The following is a 15,379-nucleotide window of genomic DNA, read 5'->3' on the forward strand; positions in this document are numbered from 1 at the left end:
TTAATATTTTTTGAATCACATGTACACGGCTTATTTGATAAAAAACAATAGATTACATTTATATGATATTGAGTGTTTTCAATTTCCCTGTTTCCACCCCGGAAGAAGTAAGCAATCAGAAATATTAGAAGCCACAGATCACAGGTATTGTCTACAATACAAAATTAGCCCTGAGAATAAAATTGATTGGAAAATTGAATTTGAATTTAGTTTTTTGTTTTACATAGGCAGTAAATAAAATAATTGAATAATTAAATAAGAATTTGCTAATCAATCTAATTAAATAGATATAATAGAGCATAACAATATAGAACAATATGTTTTAAGTTAATTTTAAATAACCTTATCAGATGTGCACTATCGGAGTGACATTGACCGCAGGTGAACTGATGAGACGTGTTGTTGTGATTAACAATTAAATATAAAATAGACGACAAAACATATAAGGAATGAATTATATTATTGAGCACTTAAAACAGGGTAAAAAAGTTAATTTTTTTGGAAAAAGTTATTCAAAAAGTTTATAAAGAAAAATTGACGATACTTTTGCATAATTATTTATTACTAATAAATGCATATTTTATTCACTTTTTTAAACCATGTTGAAAATGTAGCTCATGCTCTTTCATTTGACACCTGTGGAATGGTTCTAAGGTCATTTTTTTCTGACTTATGTTATTGCAAAAAAATGCTCTCTGGGATAAACAATTTGAATAAAATATAAACAATTGAATAAATCGCTTTGAAATTTTTATCACATATTAAGCACCAAAGAACCCTCATTTGACAAAAATTTCAAAGCTGTACACTAATTTTTACAACAGTTATTGAGAAAATATTTTTTTTTGCAATTCCGACCTTTTTTCGCAATTATGTTAACAATAAATGAGTATATCAAACTTTGTAATACGCCATTTTAAAGCTTTTTCCATAATCTCGAAGATATTTGTACTAAAAAAATCATAAGTTTCACTGTTTTCCGTTGATTTGAAAAAAGGGAAAAATACCATTTTTTGACAGTTAATTGTTTATAAATAAAAATGGCCGCCAGATCCTACGCAGGAAATAGTTATAATTTGTTCCTATAGGTATTACCTGTCGAAAACACGCTTCAGTACCCTGGTTGCTGAAGTGTCACGAACAGGGTATATTTTTGTCTTATTACCCTGGCCTATAATGGATACATTAAAAGTAGCCATCAAAAAATTAAAAAACGGAAATGCGAGTGGATCAGATGCTTTGCAGTAATGAAGCATCCGGTATATTTCCAATTTAGTTACGTAGGTAAGTTAATTAATTGAAAAAAACTTTTAATAACTTTTTTTGAAACCTAACCTTTCCATTAACTTCTGTTTGAGTTCATTATATTCCTTGTCCTTTTCTATTTGTGTTTTAGATATTTCTTGAACTTGTAACTCCTTATCTCGTAGTTCTTTTTCCAAGTCTTTGTTCTTCTTTTGGGTACTGGTAAGTCTGATTTTTATTTCGTTAACCTAGAAACCAATTTAAATAAATATACAATATGAGGCAAACATATAGAGCAAATAAATTACAACAATTATAAACAAGCAAGGGAATAACAAGCACGGAGTTGAGTCGTGGTATCTCACAGACGCCATCTGTAAGAAAATTGAGGCTTTCGAAATGTGGCTTTATCGTAGAATCCTAAAAGCAGCTTTACATCAAGGCTATGCAAGTCTCATGCTATGCAAGTCCCTCTTGCATGGCATATCTCTTGCCTAGCCTGACCTTTTTACATAGGAGCTATTTCTGTGCAATTTTAGATACCACTTTCATTGTTGCCAATAGAAGAAATATATCAAAATATTAACTTTAGATATTTCACTTGGAAACTTCAGTCCATAATTAAATATATTCAAATATAAATCACAAATTATTACATCCAATAAATACCTTTTAAACTTTCACAATAAGGTTAAGTTTTTTCTAAACTATAAATTTTGTCATATTGGCAACATGAATTTTGACAGGACTTGCATCAAAATATCATGAAAAATAGAGCATGTTTTAATTTTTCGTCTAGCACAGGAATTGCATAGAAATAGCGCGTGGGCATGCGCAGTAGCGTGATCTGTCTTGCATGGCTCTTGCCTAGCATGAAAATAGCATAATGTAAAACTGTCTTAAAGATATCTTATTGGGACCGTGCACAGAGTTGCCAGATGCGATTTTCTAAATCCCCCACTTTTAAACTAAAATTCCCCAAATTGAAGCTCAAATCCCCCAAATTTAAATTTTTGCCGCATATTAACAGCTTTGTTCGCGGAGACAGTCCATGACTGGTTTCTGACTGATACGCATGCTCAGTTCCGGTTTCAAGCGCTTTAAAACGGAACTGCGCATGCGAATCAGTTAGAACCAGTCATGGACTGTCTCCGCAAACAAAGCTAATGAATTAGTAGCAGTAGTACACGGTAGTACCCAAATGTAGAGAACACCAAACCAAAATTATCCTACTCATCAACAGAGGGAACTACTGACCTGCAACTGGAAAACAATAAAACGATGTGAAGACTGTAAATACCTGGGAATAAATTTTAACAAAGAAGGAACGGATGATGCAGAGATAAACAGTAGAATAAATAAAGCTAGGAAATTAATTAAATCTCTGAATGGAATTTTATGGAGTACTGAAATAGGAAAACAAAGAAAATTGAGAATATATGACACAATGATAAAAAGCACACTGCTGTACGGATCTGAAACTTGGCGTCTGAAAGAACATCAAATAAGGAAAATAGAAGCCACAGAAATGGATGCACTAAGAAGAGCAGCTAGAAAAACGAAACTTGATAGGGTTCGAAACAATACAATTAAGGAAGAAATGGGTCTAAAAGAAACTGTGACCGACTGCATAGATAGAAAACAGCTTATATGGTATGGGCATGTTCAAAGAATGCCAGAAGAAAGACTACCAAAGAAAGTAGCAAAATGAATACCACCGGAACACAGGAAACGAGGAAGACCAAAGAAATCCTGGATGGAAGGAGTTCGAAGATCAATGAGCGAACGAGGATTGACAGAGGACGATTGTAATGATAGGACGCGATGGCAATTGGGCATCGGACAACGTCGCAGGACATTCTAACCCGAATCTATATATATATATCAACAGAGGGCTCTGAAATAATTCATAAGTTTTATCGTCTTCGATTATATGACAGTAGAATATACAGTTCTTTTTATGTATATTTACAAATTTAATTTACCATGACCGTTAAAATTCTCCATAATTCCCCCAACCATTTTTGCTTATAAAAATTCCCCCAGAAGCTTTCAAATTACCCCAAAAGTGGGGGGCTGTGCGAGCCTTGTGGATTTTAGTTGAACTAACGAAATTATGTCATAAAATAGCGACTTATCGAAATTACTAGCGACTCCAAAAAAGTGGTTGATATTATAATTTCGAGTCGAAATTATTTTGACACTGTATTGTGAGATGTGTTTTGTTTGTTTCTTGCAAGGAAAACTAAAGCAAAAGGTATTATTATGACTTGGTTTTATGGAAATTTGCTGGTTTTGGAGGAATTAGATAGAATAGTATTAAATTAGAAATATAATAATTGAGAATGTTCACAACGTGAATTATCAACTCAATGGAAGATGTGTGACTAAATTTATGGTGATCAGTAAAAAGAACATTCAACATATCGACCTGAATATTGAAGACGAACGTATTGAAAGAGTACACCGATTTAAATATCTGGGATATACAGTAAATGATAAGTGGGACCCAGACGTAGAGATTAGGATCCGAATTGAAATAGCAAGATACAAATTCATAAAAATGAGAAAGCTCTTAAGCAACCGCAACCTAAGCGTTAACCTCCGATGGCGCGCCACAAAATGCTATGTACTCTCTACGCTACTTTACGGAGTAGAAGGGTGGACGTTAACAGCAGCAACTATAAAGAAGTTAGCGGCTCTAGAAATGTGGCTGTATCGACGCATACTGAGAATTCCTTGGACAGACAGAGTGACCAACACAGAGGTATTGAGACGAATGGGTAAAGAGTTGGAATTGTTAACAACTGTTAAAAGGAGGAAAGCGTCATACCTGGGCCATGTGTTCCGTAATGATAAGTACAGTCTGCTACAGCTTATCGTCGAAGGCAAGATTGAAGGTAGAAGAGGTTTGGGCAGGAAGAAGAAATCCTGGCTGAGAAACTTGAGAGAATGGTTTCAAATACCAGAAGCTGCGAACATAATACATGCGGCACAAAACAGAGAAACCTATCGTTTGATGGTCGCCAACCTTCGGTAGAAGACGGCACATAAAGAAGAAGAATGGAAGATGTAAGGTAATAATCTGGGAAACTTAGTATAAAACAAGGAAAATTATGTACCAGCTATTTTATTCCTGGACATGCTGGAATCAAATCTTAAGATTTCATATATTAGTAATATAGCTATGCAAAGTCCGCAGAAAGAGTGCTATTTTGTTTATAAATAAATTAGCGCTCCGAAATCTTTTTTCAATTATTGCTCTGTAACTCAGAAGATTTTAACGTTAAACCAAAAACACTCACATAAAAATTCACTGTAATCTAATTCGGCACATAGACATTTTTTTCGATTTCCTTCGGCGGAAATTTTCTTCGGGAAATTCGGATTTTCCAAACAAAATCTATAATTTTCAACTAAAATTTTAGGGAAGTAATTATTTATCAATAATTAAATAACTTGGTGACATAAATCTCTTTTGTTATGAGTGTCTTGAAGATATGAAAATTTGTGTGTACAAAGAGGACCGGAATAAAAAGGTAACGGTTCAAAGATTGAAATCCTGTTGTTTATAACTGTCGCAAATGCCGGTCAAATTTGACCGGTTATACCTGGAACCACTCAATTCGATTTTTTTTTCTTCGAAGAAGAAGCCGTGCCCTTTTCAACAGCGTTGACTTAATTTAATTTAATCTGATATTTTCTGAGGGGTTCCATTTGTTTATAAGCCAAAAAATTGTTTCTTTATAACATTCCTGAGACCGCTCAAATAGCCCAATTTCAATTCTGTAAAGTACGTTGAATAGGTATAGGTACATAATGAAATTTTTTAATCAACATTTTAATTATTGCTAATCTATTGGTTAGATTGTCGCTATATAATCTATATGATCGACTCCTGATATATAATCTACTATAAAAAAACTTTCATGTCACCAATTTATTTAATTATTGATAAATAATTACTTTCCTAAAATTTTAATTGAAAATTGCAGATTTTTTTGAGAAAACTCGGATATTCCGAGTAAAATTTTTGTTGAAGGAAATCGGAAAAAAATAACTTTGTGCAAAATTAAATTGCGGTGAATTTTTATTTGAGTGTTTTTGGTTTAAAGAACAAATCTTAGAAGTTATAGAGCACTAATTGAGAAAAAAAAAAGAAGATTTAGGAGTGCTAATTTGTCTATAAATAAAATAACACAATTTCTGCGGACTTGTAATACCCCATATTACTAATATATGCAATCCTAAAATTCGATTTTAGCAATCAAATAACTAGTAAATAACTTTTCCCAAAATGACATTTTTTCGATAATTTGCCCAGACTATCAACAAACGTTGCGGTGGTTGCATAGCCAATAAATCCAATAAACAGGAGGACCAACCCAAATTCTGAGCAGTGTCAAAATGATAACGTTAATATCCCCAGTTGGAACTAATATCGAAATGAATAAGAATCGCTATAAATTGCGACTGTCATGGCGGACTCGAAATTAAATTGCGACATCGAAATTAATTAGAATCAGGCCTCTGGTTTCATAGCTCGGCAACATTTTTAGCACTTTTAATTATATTGGCCAATTATATTAGTCCTGGTTATTGAATAATTGTCAAGGCCATAGCCCAAAAAAGAATAAGAAGAAAAAGTAAAATTGAAGTTATGTTATTAAAAGGTAAACAAGCAACAATATGAATTATTTACGAAATATATGTTAAGAAAGTTGTAAGATTTGTCCGCTATACGCGCACGATCGTTTGTCGTATCCCCTCCAAGTACTTGCACACAGCGAATACCGATCACGTTACTAATCAGGGTGTTCTGTTGAGAATGCAAAAAGAAAAAGAGCTGTTACCGACAATAAAACAGCTAAAATCGAATACCTCATGAGAAACAGCGAGAGATATGGATATAGCGCAACTAATCTTGTAAGGAAAAGTAGAAGGAAAACAAGGCGAAAGATTTCCTGGAGAAATGAACCCAGCCTGAGGCTTGCATACCCCTAAAATTACATTTGGGCATAGAATTCATTGAGGGGAGGGGGATTGATCACTGTAAATCAAGGACCACTCCACCCAGTCCCAATGATCCAGATAATATTGTTTTTAACTTTTTCAAATATTTCTAAATCCCATTTAATTATTATAGTCTAGCCGCTGAAAAGATGGAATGATTACGAATTTTAAGCACTGCCTAACAAAATTCCCCAGCGGAAGTGCAAAACACAAATAATGACGGTGTAAACGGTTCTTAGAAGGTGTGACTGGTCTGAACGACAGGTCATTGAGTGATCACGCGACCTTCGATTTCATTTTTTAAACGGCTCGAGTATACCTATATCTGAAAGTTCCTTTCCTCCTTTCTATATATACATCACTAAATATCTCATTAACAAAATCGAAAAATAAAAATAGCATAAATCAATATGGCTTACCGCTCTTTTTAAGGCTTCAACTACGTTTCTATAAAAGTCCACCTCGCAAGGACAGTTTACGCATGTGCCTGCTTCTTGATTTTGTAAAACTTCTAAATCTGTCTCATTAAACTGTTCAATATATCTTCTACATTCCTCTCTGTTGCATTTGCTTCTAAACGGAATTTCTTTCTTCGACAGATTTTTGTTTAATTCGGTAAGCTGAAACATAAAATACATTAACCATCAAAAAAATTTTCGAACAAGTCGAATCACCCTATTATGTACTCGAGAACTATTATGGGAATTCAATCGAGAAGTACAGCTGGTTCCAAAAAAAACTGATACGACTCATAAAGCGCATTTTGTAGAAAATTGAGCAGTGTATTTTAAAGGATAAATACTTATTATTTACATACTGTCACTGTCACTGCCAAATCTTAAAATTTATGTTGTTCTGAAGCTATTTTCTTGTGGCATTTTTATAATCAAGTATATTCAAATGGGAAATAAGCCACAATTTTACCTAAAAATGATTTTATTAACGTTTCGACGCCCAAGTCGGGTGTCGTTGTCAAAATACAAAATAATACTAAATAAACAAAATTGTTGTTGCTTAGTAAAAAATTCTTCTAATAATTTATTTAATCTGACTCATTTATATCGGCAATTCAGACACGTATTATACATTTTAAAGTAGACGACTTTAAAATGATATTGCCAATATTGATGAGTTGCGTTCCTGGGACGACTTTACTAAAAGATAGTTCATTCGATTACATGAAATCAATCCCAACTCAAGAATATCCGCCATAAAAAATCATAGCATGTGATCTGTCTTTAAAAAGACAACCAAATGCAACGGTGAATGATATCAAATTTGAATGAAGATTTGCTTTACGGAATGATATCAAATTCTGATTTTGATCGAATTATTTTTAGTTTACACATAATTTATCAAAATTCATATCAGAAACAAAGAAATATACATTTAAATAAATTTAATATTCTTTTAGAACAAAATAGTATACATACTTTTGATAACCTAAATAGAAATAATGACATATTAGCGACAGTTGTCAATCTATCAAATAGACATTTAAATGCAACGGAAAATTTGGTATTGTCAAAAGGTTTAAACTATGCTGTCACTCATCCATCTATTCCAAAATTAGACATAATTAGCGCAGTGGAAAAGATATCCCAGTGTTTACCAACTCATGAAAAAGAACAATATAGGGTACTATGCAAACTTGAATTGGAAAAATCTAATAAAATTGAACAGAACATCAGCAAAGAGGAAATGAAAGCTTTAAAAACTTTAAAAAATGATGACTCCATAACAATCCTACCAGCGGATAAAGGAAATGCAACTGTAATAATGGATAAAGTACAATATGAGGACAAAATTACAGATCTAATTACAAATGGACCTTATACCAAATTAACGAAGGATCCAACGAAGACACTGGAAAACAAAATCTATAGAACTTTATTCAAATTTAAAAATGACCTAACATACTATCAAAGAAAATTAATGACACCTCATTACAGTAAGACACCACATTTTTATGGAGTACCGAAAATTCACAAAGCAAATATTCCACTTAGACCTATTTGTAGTACCATCAATTCTCCTTGTAGTGAACTATCAAAATTTTTATTAAATATTATAAAACCATTTGCAAATAATAATGACACATTTATAAAAAATACACAACATTTTTTAAACAAATTATCAAATATTGAATTTAATCCAAATAATATTTTAGTAAGTTTTGACATAAACAGTTTATTTACAAATCTGCCATTAGATAAAACTTTAAACATAATCAAAACGAAATTAGAAAATGATAATACATTAACAACTAGGACAAGACTAAATGTATCAGCTATAATGGAGTTATTGACATTATGTACTAATAATACCTATTTTCAACTAAATAATGAATTCTATAAACAAAATTTTGGTCTCGCAATGGGCTCTTCTTTATCTCCATTATTGGCTAATATATTTATGGAGGATTTCGAAACTAATATCATTTCTAAACAAAATTTAAAACCCACAGTATGGTGGAGATATGTAGATGATGTGTTTTCCATATGGCCTCATAGATCGGAATTGTTGGATACGTTCCTGAATATTATAAACGATCAAGAAGAGACAATAAAGTTTACAATGGAAAAGGAATACAATAACACCCTACCTTTCCTCGATGTTTTGGTCTCAAAGAAGGATACTGGATATGAGACTCAAGTGTATAGAAAACCAACACACACCAACAGATATCTCAATTACAAATCAAATCATAACATCAACGTTAAAAAGGGAATCATTAAATCCTTATATGATAGAGCCAAAATTACTTGTTCTAACGAAAATTCATTTTTAGAAGAAAAACAATTGTTAACATCTGTTTTATTAAAAAATGATTATCCCATATCGTTTATAAATAAGGAATTGTCAAGATTGGATCGAATGGAACAGAACAACTTAGAACGGGATCCTACAACATTCACAAGAAATAATACGAGGAAAATATCAATACCATATGTAAAAGGACTATCCGAGAAACTTAAAACAATAGGAAATAAATTCAACATATCAACAACATTCAAAACAACAAACACATTGAGATCTATTCTATCTAAAACTAAACCTAACAGTGAACAAGAAAGAACAAAGAATTGTATTTATAAAATACCTTGTGAATGCGAACAGTTTTATATAGGTGAAACGTCAAGACCATTAGACGTTAGAGTAAATGAACATCAGTCTTATATAAAAAATAGAGAATTTGATAGATCTCAAATATGTCAACACGCATGGGATAATGAACATAGAGTTCAGTGGAGAGATTCAAGTATAGTCCTAAAAGAAACAGATAGTAAAAAGAGAAAAATCAAAGAAGCGGCTCTAATTATGCTAAATGAAACCAATTGTGTCGCAAATTCCTCGGTAGAATGCAGTAGGATGTGGTTACCCATATTAAAGGAGGAAGTCAATAGAAAGAAAATACCACAATTAGTAAATCAGTAACATATCGAGTTAGTACATATTTAGTATTATTTAAAATTTAAAATATCAAGTCAGAATTTGGTATTGGTTTTGAGAGTAAACTAAATGTAAACCCAAATACTTACGATGTCGGGATAGTATCACGAGGTTTTTCCTGGTTTTCCCTCGTGATTTACTATGGAATATCTAACGCGAGAATTTCATTGCCACCGTTGCATTTGGTTGTCTTTTTAAAGACAGATCACATGCTATGATTTTTTATGACGGATATTCTTGAGTTGGGATTGATTTCATGTAATCGAATGAACTATCTTTTAGTAAAGTCGTCCCAGGAATGCAACTCATCAATATTGGCAATATCATTTTAAAGTCGTCTACTTTAAAATGTATAATACGTGTCTGAATTGCCGATATAAATGAGTCAGATTAAATAAATTATTAGAAGAATTTTTTACTAAGCAACAACATTTTTGTTTATTTAGTATTATTTTGTATTTTGACAACGACACCCGACTTGGGCGTCGAAACGTTAATAAAATCATTTTTAGGTAAAATTGTGGCTTATTTCCCATTTGAATATACTTGATCTTAAAATTTATCAGATAACTTATTCTGTTCAACCTCAAAAAATGGCTCCACATGCTGGCAAAGAACTAAAATCAAGAATTGTAACGAAATTAGAAGATGGTTGGTCACTATCTGCGGTAAAGAACCATTTTAATGTAAGCACAACAACCGTTTTTAATATTAATAAAAGATGAAGAGAACAAGAAACTCTCGAAAGAAAGCAATGTTTGGGAAAAGCTCTCTGAAGAAGACAATCTCATAGTTCCTTTCACACAGATGGACCGAAGACTACAAGTTGTTATCACTGCTGATGGAGATATTACAAAATATTGTTTTTTTACGTACCTAAATTTAGTATAGTTTTGGTCTTCCAGACCCTCGCTTTCTTTTGAGAGTTTCTTGTTCCCTCCATTTTTTATTAATAGAAAAACTGTGGTTCTGCTTATTTAAAATGTTTTGCTGCCTCTGGTAGTGCCCAGTTATCTTTTAATTTGGTTACAATTCTTGCTTTAATATACATATTGTTGTATAAAAACTATCATTTATATACTCTTTGTAAAGTGCAGAAATTCAAAATAATATAAAAATTTAGACCTTAATAATTATTACAATTGAGGAGCTCGGTAGTAAACAATGGTAAGGGACAAATTTTGATTTTTTGCAAAATAGTATGTAAAAGATGGCAAGGGACATGGCAAAGCAGAAAATTTTACTTAGTTTATCCTCATAATAATAGATGGAGACAGATTAATTTCTTAAAATTTGGTAAGGGACATGCATAAGCATGAAAATAATGTTATGTGTCCATGATAATGCAGGTTGTTCAAATCTATATGGCTTTTTTGCTGTTAACAGTGACAATTTTTGAGAGCAACGATGATTGCAACTCAGATAAAGATCCTGAATTTCAAGTATTTAGTGAAGCTCGCTTGGTCAAGTTTCTACAAAGAAGACAATTTCTTTATATTCTTAGAATAAATGTTCGCAAGTAAAAAATGGTAAGGGATGTACTTAACATTGTTTACATCCACGTTCACTTTGCATAAAAACTTAACATTTTTTACTTGCAAACATGAAAATAAATTCTCTCCAGCGCTATATTATTATTTTTATTTATACGTTTTAGAAAATCTGAAAGATGTAAAATCATTTTGGGAATTGATTCCAGCTGTTTACCGCAAATGGTATCTAAATTTAAAATGAATTCCTAGCACCTACCAATTATGTTAAGTCAACACCACTTAACACGTTACGTTAAACCATTTCAAATATTTTAGATAAACAATGTTAAGTTGTAGTTCATATTTTCATAAATTTCTAATTAATCATTATAAAAAAATATTTGGTTTTCCATATTTTGCCTACGTATTAACAACATTTTCAGCTAGTTTTAACATGCTTCATACTCTTATATTTTTTAATAATACAAAATAAAAAATATAAGAATATTTTAAATAATAAAAAATATAAGAATATTTTTTTCAAAATTCGGCACTTCAAAACTCAAAACCTCTTTACTGCCCCTTAACATTTTTTACTGCCGGACCCCTCAATTTATGAATTAACTTATGTAATCAGTTGTTAGTTTGTTTATTTTAACTGACTTTGACAGTCTGTCATAATAAATATAATATAATGTCAGACCAATCATACACTGCTCAAAATAATCAAATCTTATTAAGAGTCGTATCAGTTTTTTTAGGAACCAGCTGTACATCAAATTTTCGTAGATTTTCAGCAAGCATATGATTTGATAAAAAGAAGCAGAGAAGCAGACTATGGCTAGTAATGCTAGAAATGCGAATACCAAGAAAATTAGTGGAGCTAATTAAAATGTGCGTGACAGACTAACATGCACATGTAAGAATAGGAAACAGAACATCGATACCATTTATTATAACATCAGGACTTAGAAAGGAGACCCCTTGTCACCTTTGCTATTCAATTTGGCCTAGAATATGCAGTATGCAAAATATCATCTGAGCTGACAGGGTGATTTGCGCATCGAGGATCAAACCTATTGTTGGTCTTTGCTGATGATCTAGATGCAGTCGCTGAAGTAAGTAAGTAGAGCAGTAAGAGAGGTGCTCTCAGAACTCGAGGAAGAAACAGGTAGTCTAAGCCTTCGAATAAATAAAGAGAAGACAAAATACATGCTCGCAACCAAAAATCCCAGACCAAGAGGTAGGCAAAACATAACTATTAATCACCACAACTTCGAAGTAGTAAAAGAGGCCTCAGCAAGAATAGCTGCGGGAAATAGATCCTTATACCCCTATCATCATTATTAAGATCTAAGTTGCTAAAAAGAAAATCTAAATTAAAACTGTACATGTCAATTATTCGTCCAGTTCTTACATATAGAAGTGAAACATGGACTCTACATCATCGGGAAATAAATAAGCTGCTGGTATTTGAAAGGAAGGTTCTCAGAATGATATTTGGCCTTCAAAGAGATTAATTGACAGGAGAGTGGACGAGGCGCCGTAATGCTGAATTGGTGACTCTGTATGGTACTGAAAACATAGTCAGACATATAAAAGCTAACAGTATAAACAGTGTTAAAGACAGTATTTTTTGAGAGACCAGACGGTAGAAGATCAGTCGACCGTCCCAGAAAACGATGGATGACGTTGAAGCAGATTTATCTAGGACTGGGGTAAAACAATGGAAAATAGAAGCGCGAGATCGTAGAAGATGGGGGCTATAGTGGATGCGGCGAAGACACCCGAGTTCTAAAGCCAGTCAAGAAGAAGAACTATTATGTATTTTAACTCGAAAACAAAGATCTCCAAATTTAGGCAAGCCTCCCCAACACCTGGATTTTCTTAAACGAATACCAAGCAAAAAGTTCTTTTATCATGTCTCCTGAGCAAAGTATGCCTTTGCCGAACGAATCCGTTTGACAAAAAGGGTTATACGGCAATTCTTACAGACTTGCCCTATAAAATGATCCTGCCAAGCAGTTGGAAGGTTATGGCAGTCAAGACAGATGTAATTGCTATTTCGAGTAGGGACAAATACTGTTTCCGGATACGTATATCCCTTTTCATCGACTTTGTCGCTTAATTTAATACTTTTAAGTATGTAGTCTACAATTTAAACCCAACCACTGTTTGGTTTTGCGGTTATTAGCGTAAGTATTTCAAAGTTCACTGAGGATGGTCGTAAGTCCGAAAACGTTAGTTCTGAACAACTATTTTAATCCATTTGGATTTTTATTTTAATTTTTAATTAAATACTGATCCCAATTACAACAGAAGTTTTTTACTTCGATATTAAAGTTTTTTCTATGAAGTTTACTCACCGTTCTTTTCAGATCACTGATAATCCTCCTATATCGACCGATATCCGCATCCTTTTTCTCGTTTTTACGTTTAAGACTACCCAAATCTTCCTGCATTAATTTCAACTCTCTTGTTTGTTTGTTTCTCTCTTCCTCGCTTTTGTTTAACTTATCTTTAAGTTCCTCTATGACACACTTCAAATAATACTGTTTGTTTTTCTGTCTATCTTTGATTTCTTTTAGCTCCATCTGACAACACATCAGAGATCTGTGTTGGTTGTTGTATGCCATTTCGATCTTACACAGATCGGAAGTTTTTCTTTCAAGTAAGTCTTTGAGATCAATTAATTTTTCTTTGCAACTCTCAATTTGATTTTGACAAACGATGGTGACTTCTTTAGATTTGCAGCTGTCATTTTCGTATTTTTGAACACACTGATGAAACTCGTAGACAGTTTCTGATAATGATGTTATGGTCTTCTGTAATGCTTCGTTTTGTTGTAATGAGCAGACCAGATTCTCTTTGATGTTTGTGATAGTTACACTGTGTTTATCTATATCTATCTCCTTGCTTGAGACCATTCGTTCCAATTCTGAGATTTTGGTTTCGTTTAGTTGGTTCATTTGGTTCTCAAGCACAACTTTTTGTTCGGCTGCAGCTAGTTGAATAGTTAATTGTTGGTTTAGTTCCTGGACACGAACGAAGGCGGACATAAGTTTACTGTTTTCTTCTTGTGCAGTGTCGTTAGACATGGTCTGTAACAAGAAAATACCCATTTAAGAATAAAAAAATACAGTGCGGTCCATATTAAAATTTATGCATAACATTTGGATCTTTATATCTAAAATTTCACTTTGTACTCTCAATAAGTGACTTCAACCTAAATGGGAATAAATATTGAGTCACCAGACATATTTGGTCTTAAAACTTTCACCACACCAATATTTGATATATTTTAAGTTGAAACGTGTGAGAATGGATTATATTTGTCTGCAAACATTTAAAATGCGTTCTTTTATAAAAACTACAAAAATGTTGCCTTTTTAATTGTTCTATATATGTATTTTAAAATAAAATTACACTATGATACATTACCTACCTTCTGTTCGAACTTCATTTGGCGTTTAAACAAATAAATGAAAGACAATAACACAGTTGTATAATTGTAAACTGTATATTCATCATAAACAAATCTACAAACAGTACATAAATATTTCTACCTGACATTTCTACATATACATCGTCGGCAACCGAAGAAGTGAACATATTTATACAATTTAATTAAATTAATCTAGATGCAGTCGCTGATTCTACAAGAGACGTGAGAGAGGTATTTTCACAACTCAAAGACGAAACAGATAGTCTGAGGCTTCGAATAAATGAAGAGGAGACGAAATACATACTAGTAACCAAAACTCCAAGACCAAGATTTAGGCAGAACAACTATTAATGACCACATCTTCGAAGTAATAAAAGAGTTTAAATATCTGGGCCCGGTAATCACAGATGAAAACCAAGTAGAAAAAGAGGTCTCATCAAGGATAACTGCAGGGAATCGAGCATTATAACCCCTATCATCATTATTAAGATCTAAGCTGCTAAAAAGATAATCTAAATTAAGACTCTACATGCCAATTATTCAGCCAGTTGCTACATATGGACTCTACATCAGTGGGACATAAATGGGCTGCTGGCTTGATACTATAAATAACAAGATAATGTATTGCGCATCTCGAAGAGAAGGGAGTCGTGACGTAACTGTAGACCCAAGTTCGTAATGTCCGAATGATTTCCGATTAGTTTGAAATGGACAGCCTAAGTCTGACGTCACAAATGTCACAAAATTGGGA

General features: G+C 32.6%; 1 protein-coding gene across 6 annotated transcripts in view; it reads right to left on the bottom strand.

Moving 5' to 3' along the window:
• Positions 1-15,379, bottom strand: part of LOC114328083 (probable DNA double-strand break repair Rad50 ATPase) — a 105,483-nt gene that overhangs the window by 14,032 nt on the left and 76,072 nt on the right. For all 6 annotated transcript variants that reach the window (XM_050655557.1, XM_050655556.1, XM_050655555.1 and 3 more), the window contains 3 exons: positions 13,550-14,284; positions 6,678-6,878; positions 1,336-1,493 (listed from right to left, as the gene is read on the bottom strand). In XM_050655557.1, coding sequence (XP_050511514.1) covers positions 1,336-1,493; positions 6,678-6,878; positions 13,550-14,284 — 1,094 coding nt within the window. The remainder of the gene's footprint in view (positions 1-1,335; positions 1,494-6,677; positions 6,879-13,549; positions 14,285-15,379) is intronic.

The sequence above is a fragment of the Diabrotica virgifera genome, chromosome 7 (genome assembly GCF_917563875.1).
Source record: "Diabrotica virgifera virgifera chromosome 7, PGI_DIABVI_V3a".
NCBI lineage: Eukaryota > Metazoa > Arthropoda > Insecta > Coleoptera > Chrysomelidae > Diabrotica > Diabrotica virgifera.